A 21,605-nucleotide genomic window follows, 5' to 3' on the forward strand; every position below is an offset into this window, starting at 1 on the left:
CGTAAGCACTTGACTAAATTCATTTTTTTAACACATAGATAAATACTTAATTACTAAAGTTTGTATAAAACGGGGTTTCAGCTAATTTTGACTTTTTTCAAAGACAGATCAAATTTTTAACTGAAGCAATTGAAATTTTATTATTAGCTTGGATTTACGAACATACGAACAAGCATAACGTAGTAAACCATTATTTGGGACTTGTAATTTGATCTGATTCCGATTGTAAGAGGTGTATGTATAAAAAATACCTTGCAACTTGACGTGATACGCGTATGATTTTGAGATAAATCGAGATAAATGGCGATAGCGCCAAGTGTAGTAATGTGATAGATATCAGTCGACAAAAATTCAGCTGTTGGTGCTGTGCTTTGTGTGTGAATAATGTCTGGCAATGCGAATTCGGAAAAAAAGACTATTTATCGACGAGCAGTTCGGTAAAGTTTGCGAGACTATGGTGTGAGCGACCGTATTCGAAAAAATTATTTTGTTTCAGTGTCGCTAGTTTCCCGCAAGCCTCTCATAAGAAGAAGTCTAGCAGTAACATAAACCGATCGGAAAGCGTGAAAGAGCAGTCCGAAAAGGTAAAGTTTTTGCGTTAGTGAAAATTTGTGTGATAATGTTTGTGTTTTCAGCGGAAACAAAGACGGAACATTAGCGATCCCTCTCACAATACGACAAGGTGAGTTTATATCCCCTGATAATCCTTGCAGTTTCTCATCTCCCTTACCGGTCGCCGCCCCCTCAGTGCGCATGCGAAGGCATCGCGATGTCTATAGATCGTGCCGCCGGGCTAACATTGGAATTTCAGTGACAGTGTCTGTTTCGTCTCCCGTTTTTTCGTGATTCGTCGCTGCCAATTCATTCACGTGACGAAATTTAAAAAAAAAACGCAGTTTTTACCCGAAAAATTCTCGATAAAAAGCGGCCTGTGCTGGAGTGCTTTCTTGGGTAGCGGGGTCTTCTAGATGGGCATTTGTGATGACCAACCCCGACTTCAGTTTTGTGATAGTATCGGAAAGGTGTCTATCATTTTTAGAACACGACAAGGGGGCACGAATGCATTTATTCGAAATGAAAACTTTTCCGTGTTCCTATCTAAATATTTTTAGCAGCATTCGAGTTCTCTTTGAAAATGCGAATAGCCTACCTTAATCTTGAGTTTTGTAAATATTTATTACAGACTGCAAGGATTATTTTCGTTGTCTATGTTTAGCCACTCGCCAAACTGTTGGTTTCTTTTGTATTAGGTTATTGTCTAACTTTCTCCACAAAAAATTAACCGGATCCAAGTCCCGATTTAAATATTTCACGTTTCGAAAGAGTGCATAGTTGTCTTGAGGTTATTTATATTCGCTTTTTTACGTAACGTCAAGTCTTAATTTTGCAATTAATAACTTTAAGTCAAAAACAAATTAATTTAAAAAATAATAGCCACGTACTTTTCTTATCGGTAATATAATTCAATGTCATGCGAGTGACTCGCAGTTGTGAATTCGTTTGCCAACAGCTGATTCGTTCAGGTTTTTAACAATAAGTGAGTTAAACTTTGCTTATTTATATTGAAATAGCTTGGCGACCAACATGAAACCATAGTTCGGTAGCCTTGTATTTTTTTATTAAATTACATATCGCAAATATTGCACATCATGTTAAAAAAAAGTATAATAGCGGTTAGTAATGACAGAAAAATCAACTTTCATCTTGAACCACAAAGAATTTTTTGCATTTTGGGTCAAACATTTGTTTCTGTTCTGTTTTTAGAAGTAGCATTCCTAACAGCAACTTGATTGTTTTACCTTTGCGTTCTTATAATTTCCAGAATTTCAAACACTCTTGGAACAAGAAACAGTGTTAATTTATTTTCGTTTCCCAAAATTGATGTATAGAACCGTGGTTTTCAACGTAACGCTTTATTTAGTTTAAATGAAAAAAATCGTAACAGTGATCAGTTTTACGTAAAAATAAAACATATCAAGCGAAATATTTTTTTAATTAATGTTGTATGATAAGCTTCACTTTTCTAATTAGAAAATGGATACCCGATTGTTTCCGGAATTGATTGCACGCTACTTGTTATGACGTGATTAAGGAGGATAAAAGGAAATTTTCACCTTCATCAAAAAGGTTAATGAAAATAAATTAAATTTCTTCAACTATCGATCGAATTCTGTCGTGTATTTTAATACTTGACTGTAGTTATTTAAATTTTTAGTTTGTTTTATGACTGCTAAGTAAACATTGCTGTTATAAACACATTTTTCGAAATTTGCTGACTTTCACGTTCAATAACCGGTAATGTCAGAGCTGGCGTTTAAATTCGCTAATCGATACTTGATTCGGACGCCATGGTGATCGGTGCATTAAAATGATAAGCCATGCAATTATTTTTTGCTTTGATAAGTAACCTAATACAAAAAGTGTACAATGTACATACTCCCATTTATTGTTTACGGAGGAGTTAAATGGTCGTTATTATACAGAGAACAATCGAGAGGACATTGTGTATTAGCTTAATTCCGTTAGTAATTGGCTAGTGATGATTGTAGGTATTCGTATAGAAATGTTGTAGTAATGGCTGTTTAAATGTTTGTGTAGTGGCGATGTGGAGTTGGATCAGCCAGGCTTGTCAAATACAGATTCCGGTAGTTCATCCAATTCTAGCATATCCTACAAGTAAGTAGTTGAAGAGAAATGGGCTTTTCGCTGATCCCTCATTGTGCGTGATTGCGTGGGTGTATGAACTTATGATGAATCGAGAAAAAAAACGAATCACGATGCGTGCGCGCATATCGGAAAAACATTGAATGAGTGCGTACGCTTTTATTTATTTTTTTGCTTCAATTTTTATTTGCGTAATAACGGCGCGCTTGACGGAAACAACACTCCATAATGGGTTTTATTAATTGACCATTACAGCATTCGAAACAATTTCGCGAGTAAACATCTCAAATGTTTGAAAATATTTACCCAATAAACTCAAGTCATTATTATTAACTATTTTGGAATTTTGGTTAAAAATTTTAATAATTCAGACGGTTTTTCTTTTTTACCATGATGAGATTTAGTAGAAGTTTTTCTACCGAAGAAGAAATGCTTCATTTTTGATATTTTTCCACATATCCGTCCACCACACAGGAAACCAATTCCCACACAATTTTTTATGATGATGAACTTGGCCTTAAATTATTATCTAAGCTGTTTCCAAGTTCATTTATTCTTACAATAAATCTAATAACAGTAATAATAATAACATTAGTTTTCTTCACTTTGGTTTCTGTGTACAAAAAAGTAAATCAGGTGACAACTTTACTAATTACACATCGATTGTCAATTTTGAATACTAGGTACTAATATTTATTTTTTTCGTTTACTAAAACGATCTTTTATAAATTCGTTTAAAAATTAAGTTTTCACTTAGTTCAGGATGATTTTATTAATTTTACAAAAATTTTGAGAGGGCAGAATTTAAAAGGATAACTGAATAGGTTTTTTCGAATGTTTCTTAGATATAGGTGAGGATTTTGACCAAATAACACCAAATAAGTTCAACACAAAAATTTTAAACACACATAGTATCTTTAATTTGCTCATTAAAATCTATTTCATTGCTTAAAAAAAAACGAGTTTTAACAAAATCAGTCACAGAAAGGTGTGTTCAAATTAAAAAAAAAAGGAAAATATTTTGCACTGTATTTCGGTCGAAATTTTTGATGTGGAGGTTTCGTTCTTAATGTCTCAGAGACTATAAACCTTCAGGTAAGGTTTTATACTTTCATTTGCAAGTTTTATTGTCGTTTATTTAGGGAAGCAACAGAGAACTATTTCTTTTCACAAATGAAGAAAATTAATTTCCATAATGGAGTGTTGTTCCCTTTCCCCCGCTTTAAAGCCCGTTCATTTGACTAAACCGTTTCTAAAACTGGATTTTTTGCTAGTGGCCGTTTGTCAGAGAGTCCTAGCAATAGTGTGGACGTCGTCACCACCGATGGAGGCGACAGGAAGCCCAGTTCAGACTGGGAAAGCGATGCCGAAATGGAACCCGCCAATTGGCAGAAATTGTTCCCAGAAGAAGAACTACGTAACCTCCAGCCACACGAAAAGAAAAGGCAAGACGTAATTAACGGTAAGTGGGCAAATGTTTAAGTACTTAATAATTGAACCATTTATGTGTGTGCAGAACTGTTTCACACGGAGAGTTCCCATGTACGGAACCTTCGCGTACTGTGTGAGATTTTTTACAAGACTCTAAAGGAAAGTCAGGTTTTAAAGCCGGACGAAATAGCTTTAATTTTTCCAAATATCAAAGAAATGCTCGATGTGCATACGCAGTTCAATAGAGAGATGAAGAGGATACGACGGGAGGATCCCTTAGTGAGCAATCTCGGTGACATGTTAGTCAAAATGTTTGGCGGTGTTGTGGGCGATATGCTTAAGCGAGCCGCCGCAGTTTTCTGCGAACGCCAGCAGCAAGCTCTCGAATTTATCAAGGAACGGCGTAAACGCGACTCGAAATTTGATGGGGTTTTAGTCGAGTGCGAGAAAAAGCGGCAATGTAGGCGATTACCACTCCAAGGGATCATCCCAACTGAAATGCAACGACTGTCTAAATATCCCCTTTTATTGGAGCGGCTGATTAGCAGCGTCGAGGCCAACACTTCGAGCTCACATGCGCAGGAGGAGTTAGTGAAACTGAAACGTGCGCACCACTTTTCCAAAGACATTTTAAACCACGTTAACGAAGCTGCTAAAGTGGCCTTTAACAAATCACGACTTGACGAAATACAGCGGCATCTAGACACGACGAATTTTGAACGGTCGGATCATCCAATAGCGCAAGAGTTTAGGGTACGTCTCGTCGGTGTAATTTAGCGTTCGTTTTTGCAATCATAATTTTTTTCCAGATGTTAGATCTAACGCAGTACAAACTAATCAGAGAAGGTAATATGCACCTACGAAGAGGGAACAAACCAATGGTGCCTGTTCATGTGCTGTTACTAGAAGAAGCTGTCGTTATTTTACATAAAGAAGGCGATAAATTCTTCCTAAAGTTCTTCCAATCAGGTTCCTCGGCACAGCCTCAACCCCTCTCACCTCTTATAAAGATGTCCACATTGTTAGTACGGAATAATGCGGCCTGTGAGTGACTCAATTTTTGTGGTAAACTGTTCTATCTAGTGTTTTATAGGCAAAAGAGCTCTCTTCCTATTCAATACTTCCACAAACGGCACTCAAATGTACGATCTCCTAGCAGACGACGATATTAATAGAGACGTGTAAGTATTCTGGTTTTGCAGAAAATATTTAACTAACTCCGCCAAAGTCATGTGTTAAAAAAATTAAATTCGAAACGAAAAAATATCAATCTCACGTCAGTACCTGTTTCCTAATATATTAGAAGTCCGGAAATTCGTCAATTTTGGTTAAAAAAAATATTATTTATTTAATTAAAATGTGATTGTAAGTAGCAGCATAGAAACCTCGGTGAGCGCTGACCTGAGGTCTCAAAATAATAGAATTTTTCTCACCGTGCTGTTAAATATTATTATTATTATCGCGTAAAAACGTGAGTTTGAAGTTTTAATCGATTTTTTTTATGAACAAAATCCTGTGCAGCACTTAGGAAAGTAACTCTCACTTACATATTTTTATTTATACTTAATGTTTCTACTTGTCTTATATTTTTTTCCGGGAATATCGTTAGGTAAGCCGTTATTTTTCAACATTGAACACATGTTAATATTAAATTTTTATTTTTCAATAGTTGAGGTAAATAGAATTAAAGTGCGGGTCCTTTATTTACATTTAATTCAAATGTATTTTAACAAGTTCTTTATCTTTATAGAAGTGACATGTTGTGCGATAATTAAAAATAAAACCAAATCAGAACAATATGTTATTACTTATATGTTATTACATTATTATTGGAAACATAATTTAAATTTTCTGTATTTCTTTTTCTGAGGACTAGTTTCGTTACAATAATCAATCAAAGTTAACAATCGCGCACTTGTAGCTGTTATCTAGAAAATATAAAATCGAAGAAACGTTTAACTGACGGCTGAAAATGTTTGCTAAGAAATGCGATTTTTATTTTATTCAATAATTTTAATAAATGTTCGTTAGCAATAACAGCATGTATTCGTAACAAACAGTAATATCAATTATTATGTAAGAATATTAGATAAATCATCACTAACAAAAAAATCTAATTCGCTGAGGTAATTAATTGCTGTCAAGGTGTAAACATACGGGCTTTTACAAGTGTCCGAAAATTTCATGGAATAGCTTTACAGGGAGTTAGTAATTATTTCTATCTTCTCATATTTTTTCATAGCATCAAGATTTGTTAGGTTTAAATTTTCGAGAACAAAAAAAGTAATAATAATCATAATGTAGTTGCATATTTTTGCCATTACAACAATGGATATGTTTATAGAAAATAAAAACACATGAATTAAAAGAGAATAAACAATTAAACGAGAAACAAATACATTGGTCAACAAACTCGAAAAAGCTCTACATACTCTTTTACAGAAGATATTAACCAACAAACAAATAAATATACGTACTAAAAGAAAATAATAAATAATATGGTCCGTCCTAAAATATTACGACTGCTTTTTTTTCCCTGAAAACTGGAGTAGCAAAGGTTCTACTGTATATTTTCTCAGACAGAAATCATAAGAAAGCTGGTCATCGTATATGTTGTGAAAACTAATTATTGAAGCTAAATGAGACATTCACAGAAAAAATATATTTTGCGGTTAAAATTAACATTCAAGACGAAATTAACTTATTAAAACGTTTTCATCCTTTTTCTATTTAAAAAAATGGGTGGACTTTAAATTTAAAATTAAAATAATCCTTAAGTGCTTGGTTTAGAGAGAAAAATGTAATTATAATAACTGCAAGAAATTTTCGATTTCTATATTAAATGTTGGTTGGTGACACTCCAATAACGATTATCTTTATGAATGTCCTATCCCTATAGTTAAATTTTTAAAACTTGTTATGGTAGAAAAGAAATATTCAAAATAAGATTTTTATTAAACCGTCTAAAGTATGTATTTTGGTTTCCTACCTTTTGGAACGTTGTCAGCACAACCAAACTTGCACTTGAATGAGCTCGATCCGAATCTGGAATTCAATTCAAGTAATTAAATAAATGAAAACACGGAACCACACAAAGAACTGTGGACATGCAACTGATAGCCTTATCTGAGACCGCAAAAATTTGTTTAAATTGAGAAAAATTTGTCAAAATTTTTAAATGAAATTACATTTTCCAACACCTAAATGGGAAGGTTTTTGAGAGAATCTACAATTGAAATTTTTTTTTTTTGATTCGATTACAACGCGAGATGGTCCAGCGAATTTTCGCTGAGATAAACATTGTATCTTCAATTTTACTGTTCCATATTTTCTAAATTTCGATTTTTTATGCGTACCACCAGAAGACGCTTGGTGGCTGTGGCAGTAATAATTTTTCGGCTAGCTATACAGTCTAGTAAATATCGTAATTTGTTTTTTGTCTGTCAACAATCTCCAAAGAAAGTATTTAATTAGAACTCCTCGGAATGGAAAAAGATGTTACGACGTGTCACGAAATAACGGCGGCATTAATCACCCTAAAGTAAACCTAATCATCTCTTCGTTAACTTTTCAAACGCGTAATGCTATTTTTTAATAACTCGCTCTAGCCCGGCGTAAATATTATGATACGCCGATAAATCGTAAACAGGTTCTCATTTTGCATGAAAAGTTAGAAAAAATGCTCATTACACGTATCTTTAACATTATCCGTCTAAATGATATTTGAATGGTTACACTATCTGTGCTTTCAATGCGAGCAACAACCAGAACAAGATCGATTTCGTGACGTTGTGCTAGCTCACGTTTTATTTATTTTAATTATACGGTTAATATTTTAAAGAGAGTTTATCACCGCTTCCTTCAGTGCTTTCTTTGCGGGCTGTATTTTTAGCGAACGGCGCGTGTTGTAAACTTGACCGTTTAAATATTTACTTATGTAAGTACTGCATACTACATTGGGCAGTGTGTTACGCGGCCGCCACCTTTACCGATGGTGCCCACACGTAGACAGTCCCTAACTTCCGAAGAAGAGCACGACAGTGCACCAACTTGCGAACGCAGAAGTAGTCTTAATCTAACACCCGAAAAACGGCGTGGAAGTTTCATACAAAGGTATCACTCATTGTTTTGATTCGACCATCACTCAGGTGCTGGCCCGAAATGTGCGAATAACTGAGTGCTGACAAGCAGCGGCCAGAGTTTGTACAAACCTACACATGTTTTTGTCTGTAATATGTATGTTATAATAAACTTTGGCTATTTTCGCACAGGTATGTTTCCAGCAGTCGGATAATGTATTAGCTTTCAGAGAATCGACTTTAGCGGAGTTAGCATGAGACATTCGCTGTCGGGGTCAACAGTGTTGGCGATTTTCTCGGTGGTTGTTTGATGTGTGATGATTTCAGGTGGCTGAAACATTTCTCGGACGCTGCCGATGCGTATAATCGGAGAGAAGGGAAAACGAAAAGGCATGAGTCGCAGCCTGACTCAGACGAGTCGGAAACTTTGCAGGAAATTCCCAGTACGCGAGATGTTGCCGAGAGGGCTGAAGCCGTCGGTGGAACGGATAATACTCCTGATGATGAAGAGGAGGATGAACAAATCTTCAGTGATGCTCAGGAGGAAGGATCTACGGAGCAGAAGGAGGTTCCGAGCTCGTCGGGTAAGCGAAAATTGAACGCACGATGTATTTATCACGACACTTAAAAGTGGGTTAATTTTTTTATTACAATTTTAAAACCTGTAGTTTTGAAATACGTGTACAAGAAACTGTTATCCAAGTATAAAAACGTTATTAACGAATTCGTTTAAGTGTGTTTTGTACTAAACTGGAAATTTAAAAGGAAACTGCTAAAATTAATGTTACAGGTGAATTAACCCAATTTATAGCGTGTTGAAAAACTCAATGTTTTAATTCAAATAAAAAAATACGAATCGTAACCAAGTGTTTTTTTGCAGTAAAAATCTTTTACTGTTATAAAGAAGAAGAATTTTATTAACTTTATTTACACGTCCATTGTTACAGCATGATCTTTTACAAACAAAAAAACTTCTTACTGAAGAAAAATACAATTTTGTATTCGAAAACTAAGAAAAATACAATTTTGTATTCGAAAACTAAGTCTCAAAACTTTTAATTTTTTAAAATTGATTACATTATTTAGCGGAATAATGTACTAATTATTTTTTTGTAAAGCAAATAGCTTAGGCAAAAAAATGCTTCCATATTTTTGTCATACCTATATGAATTTGAAAATAGTTTGTCATCTAATAATAAAACCTTTATATCTCACTTTTTTATTTAAGAAAAGTTACATATTTTTTTATTTGTTTCTGGCTTATTGTACGTGACCTATTGTTTCTGCATTGTATTTTTCTTATGAGATTTGTTTATTAAGTTTATTTATTTGAAAAAAGACTATTGATTTTTTATTTAGTCAATTAAACCTCTTACAAATATTTAAAATGGCATAAAAATTTAACTATAAGATAATTTTAATTTAGAAATAACTTCCAGTTGTAAAAACATAATGTGTATCATTCATACTTTTTTTAATTAGAACATTCTGTTAACCTGCTTTGAGTATTTTTATTAATCTCCAGAATTTCCGGTGAAAAATCTTTCATTCAGTTTCGATTTTTTGAATGACATAAATTTGGTTGAGGCAAAATTTCCTAAATTTTACAGAAATAATAATATTAAATTCCAGACTGTTTAAATGCATATTTTCTACAACTTGTATTTTAATGTACTTTCTATGTGATTTTGCGGAAGGAATTCAAACAAATTCTTCAAATAAAAAAATAAAAAATAAATTATGCATTACTCTTTTTACGCAATAGATTTCATTTAACCCACTTTTAGCTCAGTGGCACAATAGTTTTGACTACATTTTAAATTGTTTTAATCGGAAGAACCACTCTATCACCAGTTTACAGTTTTTGTACATGTATTTCAAAGGCAGCAGTTTTTAATTAAACATAATATTTGCTTAATTAAATTGAAATTAATTGCAGTTGCAACTTTAATGCAGACTAAAAGTATTGATTTAAATACGTATTTACAACTAACGAACAAAAAACTTACAACTAATATTTATTAATTTAATTTCGGAACAAACGTAATTTCTTTGATAGTGAATTCTCAGCAGAATTTAGACACTAATTACAATTTACGATTACATCATTTCGGTTTCCGATATTTGTTACCAAATTGCATGTAAATAGAATTTGATGTTTTGTTTATTTAACGTCGATAAGTAATGACTAAAAAGTTTTACGGAGAGAACTGTTTCCATTCGTTTTCTTTCGACAGAATTAAAACGAAATTTTATATCTAAACTTCGTTAACCTATTAATTGACCCTTTTATCAATTTAATTTTTAATGTCACGATGGTGTAATAACAGTCCTCATAGTTATTTAATTTCGTTAAAAAAGTGTTGTGTTTAGAATTGAGAAGTAAGATTATGTATAAAATTTTGTCTCACCATTGAAGTAAGATTATATTAGTACACATTTTTGCGTTTACGATTTTTTGGAAATTTTAATACTACTTGATTTGTCCTTAATGGATTGAGCTGCGTTAAAATTTATGTTGCTGCATTAACAGCTCGTTAAAATTTTAAAACTATAAGCAAATTGTTTACAAATACTAGGATAGCTTTACTTTATCGTTATTGTAACCGCTAATGTGGTCTGAAATTGCAGCACTTTTATTGAACTTATTGATTGCTGTTATTCACTGCACGATGACCACACCACAATTTTTTCGCTGTTTGTATATACGATTATTTTCACTGCCTCTGTCTTGATTTATGTACTTGATACAAAATCGATGTAAATGTGGGTTTTTACTGAAGTATCAAATACATAATTTTAAGCACCAATAAAATTACAAATAGCACTTTCGAGGCTTGTAAACAAGTTGAATTTGACGGTAATGGTTTTAGAAGGTGGCGGTGTTCACACCAAAGTAACAGCGGATGAGTGGCCTCTCATCCAGCCTTCACAGGTCCACGTAGAAGTACCACCAGTGCACACTGCTGAGTCAAGGTTAACTCCACTAGGTATGCTAGGGTATTCACATTATATTGACTTGCTTTCCTCTTGTGCATGTCCCACCCAAATAATCGTTGAGCTAAATAAAACAGCGACAAAAAATACTAATTTTTGTCTCGTATTAGAACAAATTCGTCGTAAAGATGAAGAAGTGCGCCGAGCGTTAGAAGACAAAGAGGGCCTGGTTGCCGACCTTTTGAGTATTCCTCGGGAGCACTTCCAACTTATTGCTGATATGGCCAGTGATACACAAGACACGCGGTCTTCCAAAGACCTAGCGGAGCGCGTATTGGCTGCCGTATATCAAGGTATTGTAACAGCAACCAATGAAATTCGCGCGTGATTACGATTGGTTTTCGCAGTGGATCAGCTGCACCTAGCCGTCAATGAAGCGCTGAATGTGACGGAGGCTTCAGCTGTATCAGCGACAGGTGGCAAAAACCCAGCTTGCCAAAGCCAGGAATTGTTGCCAACCGTTTCACCACCTTCCATTCCTGCCAATCGCGTTAGAGACGTTGCCAACTCGCTGAGTTCACAGCTAACGACCCTACTTGTAAGTTTTCATCAGAAACGACCAAATCTCTTAATTAACTCTCAATTAACTGCAAATTTGTTTTTTTTTTCTTCGTTGTATGTATTTTTAATAGTGATGCATTCTTATTGTATTCATAAAAACTTATTTCATTTTCCTACATTCTTAAACAAACTTTTAATAGTTTAATTTTTTTTCAATAAAGGCCCTTTATTACTTATAATCATCTATTGTAATATTGGTAGCGATATGTTTAATAATAAGTTTCAAAAGAACAGATAATAACAAAAATAACGCTTATAAGTAAAATTAACAATAAAATATTACGATAAACATTATTTAGATTTTCTTATAATTTACAAACAAGTTATCGAAATTAAAAAAAAAAAACACATATCTACATTTTCATATAATGCTGACACATTTATTTGTTGTAAGAATGACCATCTATGTTTATCACGTTTGTATTTATATTTTTTCAGAGTGATGTGAAACAAGTTGAGGAGGAGCGCGATCGGCTTAGGAAAGAGCTCTTCCGCATGAGGGAGCGACTGCATGAGCAGCAGATGCTTCACGGGCCTGCAGAAAACAACGTAGAATCGCCTACACCAGAACTCCCACCAGACTTGGACAGTATTAAGGTTTGTGTGATTTTTTGGAAAGTAATGGTTTTATTTTATTGTTTGTTGCTGTTGCAGGAAAGTCCAGCCGAGCCAGAGAGCTAACGTGATAAGAACACTCAATATAGGGCCTTGAATATCGCTAAACAGACAATTTGTATAAAGAAGGAATTATATTTGTTATATGCTAATTTTATTATTATTATCTTTTAGGTAATCTTGTGAAAGAGCCTAGGTATATTTCTTATTCATGTTATTTTTATAAATAACTGAAGGAGGTGTGTTTTGATACGGCATGTCCTTCTGAGTTAATGTGAACATGATATACGTTTTTCTCCCTTCTTTTTAATGGGTGCAATAATGCTTTCACTGTTGTTCATTATTATAAGTCGCTAGTACTCAATTTGACAAGGCCTAAGACGGTCTAAAAATTATTTAAATGAATGTATATTAACAATAAGTATTACGCTGTCTACAAAGTCATTTTGTTTGTAGCTATTAATTTGTACACTACGAGTTTACACAATTGTTATCTTCAGTGTCTAGGCGGTTTTCCAAGTTGAGAAGGAACGGCTGGTTAACTACTCCACTTCAATAGTTATAAACAATTTGATTCGTGTAAGAGTTACGATGTATGTTTTGTTTTTATATGTATGTTGTCTACTTTGTTACCTCATTTTACAATGTTATTTAATGAGATAATCACAACTTGTTAAATGTTGTCTAGCTTTTTTATAACCGCTTTTTAAAAATGCATTTTCGTTATAAGATCGCATTTATAGATGTAAAGTGTATCATTTTTTACTTTATTGTATCTACATATTTATAGCGAATTATATAATAATGAATGACATCGCAATTATTAAAAACTTGTTAAGTACACATATTTATATAAAAAATAATAATGCTACATAATAAACTATTTAAAACATCTCGCCTTTTATTCAAAATAACCCAATACACATTTTGTTTCACATAAATAATGAGCGTCGACCAGAAATCATAGTGAGACGTAAAGCTTAGCAAAAGTGCTCTTTTTACCACATATAATTAAAGGTGACTACTTTTTGCAAATAGATTTTGAAGTGATAATACAGAGAAAAAAATAAAACATAAGAGAAGGAGGAAACAAATACAAAATAATTAACATTCTCTAGAAAACTACACGTAATTAAAAATCTATCTGTTTAGGCGACATCTAGATTACGCCTTTCAGAAAAAAAACAAGTATGATGAACTTTTTGCCTTTAACTGATGACGCAATCATTAAAAATCAATTTCAAAGTCTGTAATCTCCGTCATCTGGGTCTTAAGGTCTTGTGTGTTCCTCAGATGTTTTTATTACTCCTTTTGCCGAAATATTTATAGTCAAAAGTCAAAATTCGGATCGTATTTGCAGTTTATTTTTAAATACTGTTCTTAACAAAAAAAGAGTATTATTATAGCTTTAAAGAACACGAGTCAATTATTGTTCAGATGTTTTGTGCAAGCAAGTTACGCCGTACTTTATTTACTAAAAACTTGCCTTTTTATAGCCCACGTAAAAGTTTTACTGGATTATGAACGTGTCAAGTTGTTAATGTCTTGCCTACGATAAAAAGTTTTTTGTTGTAACAGCGAAACTAAACATTTTCAATTAGTTTTGAAACTAAAACAGCTAACAAAATTTAACAAAGGCTCTTGTCTGAGACAGATTTGCCAAAATTGTTTACAGAAAACACTTTAGTACCCACTTAAACTTCTTTCGATTTATTTCCCCAGGTGGTAATACGGACAAATATTTTTATTTATGACTTTAGTCACATTTTTTGGATAAATATAAATAACTTATAGATGTCACTTCCCAAGATAATATTCAGACGAGGGAAACATCTTCTTGCCACCAAACGGACAGTTTTTATTGTTATATTTATCTTATTTAACTCTAAAACATTGACTTTTATCATTTGGCCACAAGTTTTAAATTTACTTATGTTTCAGCAAAGGAATTTAAAAGATTCTAAGCCTGACCTTTAACTTTTGATAAAGTTTATAAGTTTGAAGAGGCGCTTCCGCCGTGAAAGACGGTGCAATTCTTTGACGTCACTTAATTAAAAAATAACGACAATAGATTTATATTTAAATAGAAATGGCATTTAAGACCCAATGACCTTGCTGTAACAGCAGTCGTTTATATTTATGAATTGATCACATGCCCACATATTCCTGATAATACAACGTCTCAAGTTCGTATTATTAGAAATAATGAGTAAAAATATTGTTACTGTTTTGCTTCTTATTTTATTTAGCTGCACAATTATGTTAAGTATTAAGTATCTAAGTTCTACAGACACGCCAAAAGCTGGAATTCTCGTACTTAAATTATCGCACGCAAACGCGAAAGCGGAGGAACGCACCCGAGATAAAAAAATAACGCAATTGATTCTTGCTAATAGCCACACCCATTATTTTTATTGTAAGACAAAAATTCGAATCTCGGTTCAGTTATTTAACTTTATAAATTAATTTCTCTACGCTAAACATGTATTTTAATTATCTGAATGCATTAAAACATATTTTGGTTAATGGATTAATTTAATTTAAATTTATGCGACCTCACAGTATTTAATTTCGACGCGAAATTTGGTGGAGGCGCCGGGTGAATGATAAATTTCGGTCGAGGTATGCACAGTATGCGATTAACAGCTAATTTTAGATTAAAATATCGCCACATTTTGATGTAGTGGAGCGTTCGATACAATAAAATAAATGATAGATGATTGATATTGTCAATGCTAATTTATGGTGGTTTCAAATTGTATTATCTTGAGCAAAAACCGAAAATGTGTGTCAGGAACACACACGTTGTTTTGTTAAGTAATAAGCGACATTTACGCGTAAAAGTGCCTCTAATTGGAGTCAATACGTGAAAAAATCTCCATTATAATAAATCAAGCAACGGAAATAAAAAAGCTTGAAGTAGGTTAATTGATCGTGAAAATGCATAGCGGCGCCTTATCGAGGTTCAACGACCCTTGTCCACGTGCGTCAGCTTTTTACAATACAACCACATAATATTCCAACTTCCCTGTAATTTCGGGGCCCAAAGTTGCGCTTTGCGGTTTAATCAGCGCGGAAGTTTGTAAGCCGGCAACTTTAATTAGGGCCACCACAATCGGTTAATAAGTGGATCTTAATTACATTAACAATAAAACTGTATCGGAACTAAGCTTTCGCAAATCCTTTGGCTTTTGAAGGGAATAGTCGGCGTATCGATCCGGCGATTCTTGGAAGGAGGGATATCACGCTGTTGCTCTACATCTGTGGCGCCCCCACATTGCTACAACAACGTGACCGTCGTGACAACAAAAGGATATGACGTGAATCTCATCTGCCGGTTAAACATCACAGAACTTGTTTAAATTATTTGACAGTTTCTGTTGTTTTGTGTTTGGTTTGGTGTCCGTAAACTAATGATGTTTCCCTTTTCCACCTGCATGTGTTTTCGGCAAAATCAAATTTGGACGCTTGTTCCACAGCATTTTGAAGACGCTGCTAACAAGGTTTGTTTATTTTTACGTTGAAATGCACCAGTTGGAGGCAAATTGCCCGTTTCCTTTTTGTATCCACTCTTTTTGCAACCCTACCTGTTGACACAAGTGTAGCTAACAGCAGAACCTGACTGGTTGGCAAAATATTAATTAAAAAAAATATATCGTAAATCGTAATATTCAGTATTTTGTAAAGAATTGCCTAATGTATCGATTGATGACAATTGTGCTGAAAATTTCTTAGAACTATTTACACTTGGGGTTAAAAAGTAATGCTGTAGCCATTGATAAAGACAAGAAATAAATGCTTTGATGGTTGTATTCAATAAAATTCTCCAGAACAATGATCTTTATAATAAACTGTTGCAATGTTTACAGCCATAAACAGATTTATCTAGATATTATTTATTGCTGATTATCTTAATTATTTTTTTATTAAATGTGATGTAAACAATGAAAACTACAACACACCAGTAGGTACTTGCAACAAATCTTCTCAAATAAGTGCATTTTTTTGAAATTTTAATTTTAGTGAGTTTGCTAAAAGTATATTTTTACTGCATTTTAAAAACCAATAATTACACTGACTTCAGCATTTGCTGTTCAATTAAACTTTGATGAATTTTTTCAGAATTATTCTACATCTCCTTTTAGTTATAATTAATTCATTTCAATTAAAGCGCACTGCAAAAATTATTATTTCTTAGGACATTTAAAGAAAAGTGATGCACTTAAATGTTGTTTTGAGCAAAAATACGTTAAAAATTCTAAAACAAACAGTAAAATAAACGTATAACTTTGGTACCAGCACCAATTTTTTTAAAGAATTTTTTGCTGCAAACATTAAGAACCGGTTTATAGAAAGCGAAATTAAGATTTAATTTCAGAATTAAACTAATTCAAGTTAAGTTGTCATTTAAAATGCATTAACAAATGTCAAATTAATCTCGAATTAAAATTTGATTGCAATTAAAATGTTCTGTAAATCGGTTCTAAGGCTTTGTTAAAAATTTATTCGTTGTTAAAAGTTAACAACGTAATTTGTTCAATTTGGTCACGTGATTAGTTAATCAGTTAACTGCAGATTAACTTAATGACGCTTCTATAAAACGACCTTTAATGTTCAAATGACATTCTTTGTGACGTTAAAAATAATAAAATTTCGTTTTTTTGTAAGTCTATAGTTTGTTTTGTTTTTTTTGCAATTATTTTTGATAACACGAATTTTCGATAACTTGAACTATTTTACCTATTCAACTGTGCTAATTTTTACTTAATACTTAGCAAAAGGAATAGTAGAATGATTATACAAAGTGTCTACAAATGAGTATGGTATTAAAAGTTTGCGGTTTCTTAAAAAAAACGAACAATGTTAGTATAAGAAAAAATTGGTTTTATTGGTTGCCTGGATTGATAAAAATTAGTGCTTTTTGTTAATTTTATAGAAATAAAATAACTAAAGGCGTCAAATTTAAATTCCAAAACGAAAACTTCAAAAAATTCAATAGGAAACTGAATTATGTGCGTTTATTAATTTTTGATATGATTTAAAAAATACGAGAAAATACGTTAGCATAGCTGAATTCCTTTGTATTTTTTGGCCATGTTTTTGAGTTATGATTGTGTGGGGTAGAAAAAAGTGAGTAAAACACGGGTTTACTGCTTGAGCATTAAAGATCGAAATGTGCTATAAAATTTGTTAAACAGCAAATTTAATTCTCTACAACTTTTCGCTTGGCAATTTTTGTAGCCTTATTCTGTTGTAAAAAATATACAAGTTATGTTAATGTAGGTGAGACACAGAACTGGGACACATTTTTCAGCGCAAAGGATTTCTATTATACTGCATCTGGTTTTTAAATTATGTTATTTACTTTTATGTTCTTCCTCCAGTGACTTGAGCAACAAAGCCGGTGATTGTGGTGTTTGCATTAGAGATTAAGATAAATCCAATCGCGGTTCTTTAAGGAAAGAACAAGGGAAATCTCCGTAATCTAGCCTTTTGAAAGTTAGGCACGTTCATTAATTCGGTGTGTTTTAACGCTATTTTTCCCTCAATAATTTATCATATAACATTTTTCCAGACGTTCGAGTAAATTGGTAAGGAATTGATGGTTGTTTTTTAAATAAAATGCTAATTAAGGTTTGTCGCTGGCGTCATTGTTATCAACACACGCAAAACCTTTATTATTGTGTCAAATGGACAATTTAATTTCGAATTCCTCTACAGAGTTATTCAAACATTCTTTCAAACGTTGATACTGAAATGGTTTTTTGACGTGTAATTTACAAAAGAAATTATTAACATAACTAGTCGATTTTGTTAAGTACATGCAATAAAAACAGGATAATGGCTTCGGTTTACTTTACGAACAATGAACTTTTATATTATATTTGTTCTGACGTTTTTACAAAATATGATAGTTTTGCGTTAATCAAACCAATTACAATGTGCAGATTAATCTGAGTACAACTACAGGATGGCGTTATTTAAAATTCTAGTCTTTTGCAAGTCGCCAACAGGAAGTGTAAGGTGTTTTAAACGAAGTGGGAATGAAACACATTGACGTCATAATCCAGGGGCGCTGTACTGTTAGGGGAGTGAAGGTTATTTAGATGCACATATTTAACTAGGTCACTGGCATTGTTTTATTCTATATAAATATTAGAACTGGTCCTTTGTTAACGCTTGTTTCGTCTAAATGGAAATTTAATTCCTGTAAAAATACTGTCGTTACAAAAAAATTAATACATAATCAGCAAAAGGACATGTAAAAGCTGCTCGTTTTTAACAGACAGGCATAACAGGAATAAAAAAACTAAATCTAATAATAAAAAGATTAAATTAAAAAAGAAAAAAGATTTCTAGCTCTGTTCCTTTTCCTACCCAAGCTCCAACTTATTTAACTTTTCTAAAAATTTTAAAGCGCCAGAAATAACTCAGGTCATGAAGACCACTGATATCTTGTATTATTTTTTTACTCTTAAAAATAATGATGGGTCTCTCAGCCAATTTCCTTGGGGATGAGTTATCCTAGTCCGATTCGTTTTGAAAAAAAACGTCTTATTTTGCTCGCTGTTGGTTGGAAGTCAACTTTCTATCTAGTTATGGTCAGGATCAAGTAAAAATTCTTGCGATATAGACCGCCGGAACCTTTCCGCATCATTGCTCTTAAAGGATATCAGAAGAATGTTAAAAGAGAATTTACCAATACGGATTTATTGATGTTTTCTTGTTGAAATACTGGCCATCCGCTTGACCTTTCAATTAATATAAGTTCCGTTTCGGTCAATCCGACCTCTACAATTTGGTTGAGAATATAATTGGGTATTGGAACTTTCAAAGCCTCTTCACAGAAAATAAATTTCGTATCAGTCTCGAGCTTGGAGCTCTGTCTGTTCTTTCAGCGTGATCCTGATGAGTGTTTAAAAAATTAGCGCTAAACGAAACGTCTTCATAAACTTTAGTACAAAGTTCGTTAAAATAACAGATTGAAAATAGGTTATTGTTTGGGGAATTTCTCAGCGATTTTGGCTTTTTATCCGATTACGTGAATCTAATATTTGACGTGTGGGCACTGAACTTCAGTCAGATGTTATTTGTAAATACGGCTTGAATGCTATGGAATAAAAGCTCTTTTTCGATATTCGCTACTTTGACCGGCTTTTTTCTACTTACACAATGTTTTTCTTTGTGTGTCACAGGACAACAGTCGTAGGTGGGCTTTATCGAAGCAAAAAAAAATTAAAAGATGTTGGGTTTTCTTGTTTATGTTTATGTTTCTAGATTTAATGAAATCAATTTCACAAATAACTTTCGGACCGAATGACTGAACGTTTTTCCAAAGTGGAAACATTGATGAGCATTTCTGGGAATATTGCATTACTCAACCAATGTTAATCAATTATTTCTGAGTGCTGGTTTATCATTTATGTACAACTAAATGTTGGAAAATATCTCTCGAACGCATGAAAGCTTAACATTAATAGATTATGAAAATTTTTGATATTTTTGCCTCGGTTAAAAAAATTTGGGCAAACGATTTTTACTCGTGCTCTCACGCTTGATTTGTAAATAACTTTTATCATATTATTTCTTGTGTCATGTAACGTATTTATCACTTATTATTATTTGAAATAAAAAAATAATAGATAGGCAATCGGCGTGAAAGTTATCACAGACTGTAGAATCTAGCAAACCAATGGCCCATTAGCTCAGTTGGTTAGAGCGTCGTGCTAATAACGCGAAGGTCGCGGGTTCGATCCCCTCATGGGCCAAGTTTTTTTTTTTCATAAATAATGTCTTTAAAATCGGTTTTACACTGAATTACTACTAGATCGCGCTGTGAATCGATTTGCTCAATTATTCTGTGGTCAAAGGAACAGTAATTTTTGTCGCAATTCTCGATATTTTTCCTTAATTAATTTCGTTTGTGTTGTACGCTTTTAAAGACGTCCTATAGTGAACGGCAAATATTGACAAAAAACAGCTTTGTGAAAGAGAACAATTTTTGAGCTATTTACAAAGAGTTGATAAAATTTTCCGTAGCATTTTAATTAAAAAATCGATCTCTCCAATTTGAAAAGAAATTGTTGGCCTGTGAACTTTATCTTGTTGGGTTGACACAGCTATAGAGGAGATTTAATTAACTCGACTATGTTTTAATCTTTTTTCAAATTCTGTAAATCCGTTTGTAACGTCGTAACTTTGAAAAGCTTTTAGTCCTCGTCATTGTCTTTCCGTTGACAATAATTTTTCGATTTAAATAGCATTTTCCAGGAAAATTCAGCGAGGAGTTTGGGATATTTCCACGTGAAAACATTTCGAAATCCTTAAGAATATACCAGGCTCTTATGCCAAAATCCCCCTTTTGTATTATAAAAGTCATCATTTCATCATATCAAAGTCGAAAATAATAAGCAACGGAATACGACGAGGCTTCAGATAAATATCATTTCATTCGGATAAAAGTTGCAGATAAAACCTGCATGTGGGCGTCCAGGGCACAATATAAATTTGTTTTATGTAGCATCTTCTAAAGAAAACAATTTTATTTCGCCGGATATTATTTTTGTAAACAAATAATAATTACGTCTCCTGCCGGAAAAATAGAGCAAATGTGATTCGAAATCTTTTGTGCACAAGCTGTTGCATTTTTCATTTCCCACTGTTGGGAGCTCGTAAAATCGCCACGATTAAAAAACGCTTTTAACGGAATTGTTGTCCGAAAATTTAGAAAAAAGTGCTCGGTATTTGGGACATCTCAACACAAGTGTCACAAGCCACAATAAATTATAGTGCTAATTTTAAATTCCGAATTTTTAAAAGATTGATTGGCCAAGTTTTGTAAACATTGTACGATCTCATAAACAAGTGATGCGCTGCCAAGTGATGTCACGATTTGGGGTTTAATAGTGCAAATAGAAGTTCTGAATTGCCAATTTGTCATCACGTAACATTTTACTCTAATCTGTGCTGTACCAATGCACCTCTATTAATTTGCGAACAGTGAATTAATGGCAAACATTTGTAGCCGCCGCATTTAGTTCCTATTAAATCAAGTGTAATAAAATAATAAAATAAAAGATGAAGTAAAAAATAATGTTATTCTTTACTTTTTAGTGCATCTTTTAAATAAAAGCTTTTTCTAAAAAAACATTTTTTTATTTTTATATTCATTACTTTTTAGTCTTTACTTATTCTAAACGTCTTCTAACCACATAGGATTGCATTGTCACGCAGACTACGTAAGTATGCAAAATTTCA

The 21,605-nt window shown here is 32.9% G+C and overlaps 2 protein-coding genes and 1 non-coding gene across 10 annotated transcripts in view; all 3 read left to right on the plus strand.

Moving 5' to 3' along the window:
- RhoGEF2 (Rho guanine nucleotide exchange factor 2) overlaps nt 1-13,239 on the plus strand; it is a 34,455-nt gene extending 21,216 nt beyond the window's left edge. For 2 of the 5 annotated variants that reach the window (XM_008192548.3, XM_008192551.3), the window contains 13 exons: nt 497-584; nt 636-682; nt 2,599-2,676; nt 3,939-4,126; nt 4,181-4,848; nt 4,905-5,139; nt 5,189-5,276; nt 8,502-8,758; nt 11,048-11,164; nt 11,282-11,464; nt 11,519-11,709; nt 12,171-12,329; nt 12,387-13,239. In XM_008192548.3, coding sequence (XP_008190770.2) covers nt 497-584; nt 636-682; nt 2,599-2,676; nt 3,939-4,126; nt 4,181-4,848; nt 4,905-5,139; nt 5,189-5,276; nt 8,502-8,758; nt 11,048-11,164; nt 11,282-11,464; nt 11,519-11,709; nt 12,171-12,329; nt 12,387-12,413 — 2,326 coding nt within the window. In that variant the 3' untranslated portion in view covers nt 12,414-13,239. The remainder of the gene's footprint in view (nt 1-496; nt 585-635; nt 683-2,598; nt 2,677-3,938; nt 4,127-4,180; nt 4,849-4,904; nt 5,140-5,188; nt 5,277-8,501; nt 8,759-11,047; nt 11,165-11,281; nt 11,465-11,518; nt 11,710-12,170; nt 12,330-12,386) is intronic. The other 3 variants (XM_008192549.3, XM_015977607.2, XM_008192550.3) reach the window with 3 other exon arrangements.
- Nucleotides 13,240-15,638: 2,399 nt separating this feature from the next.
- The window catches only part of LOC100141919 (3',5'-cyclic-AMP phosphodiesterase 4A), a 61,876-nt gene continuing 55,909 nt past the window's right edge, over nt 15,639-21,605 (plus strand). For 3 of the 4 annotated variants that reach the window (XM_015977611.2, XM_015977612.2, XM_015977613.2), the window contains exon 1: nt 15,639-15,850. In XM_015977611.2, the coding sequence (XP_015833097.1) occupies nt 15,761-15,850 (90 nt within the window). In that variant the 5' untranslated portion in view covers nt 15,639-15,760. The remainder of the gene's footprint in view (nt 15,851-21,605) is intronic. The other variant, XM_015977616.2, reaches the window with a different exon arrangement.
- Nucleotides 20,043-20,116, plus strand: TRNAI-AAU (transfer RNA isoleucine (anticodon AAU)). Its single transcript has one exon. It is a non-coding gene; the product is annotated as a tRNA-Ile (tRNA).

The sequence above is a fragment of the Tribolium castaneum genome, chromosome 1 (assembly GCF_031307605.1).
Source record: "Tribolium castaneum strain GA2 chromosome 1, icTriCast1.1, whole genome shotgun sequence".
NCBI classification, from domain to species: domain Eukaryota; kingdom Metazoa; phylum Arthropoda; class Insecta; order Coleoptera; family Tenebrionidae; genus Tribolium; species Tribolium castaneum.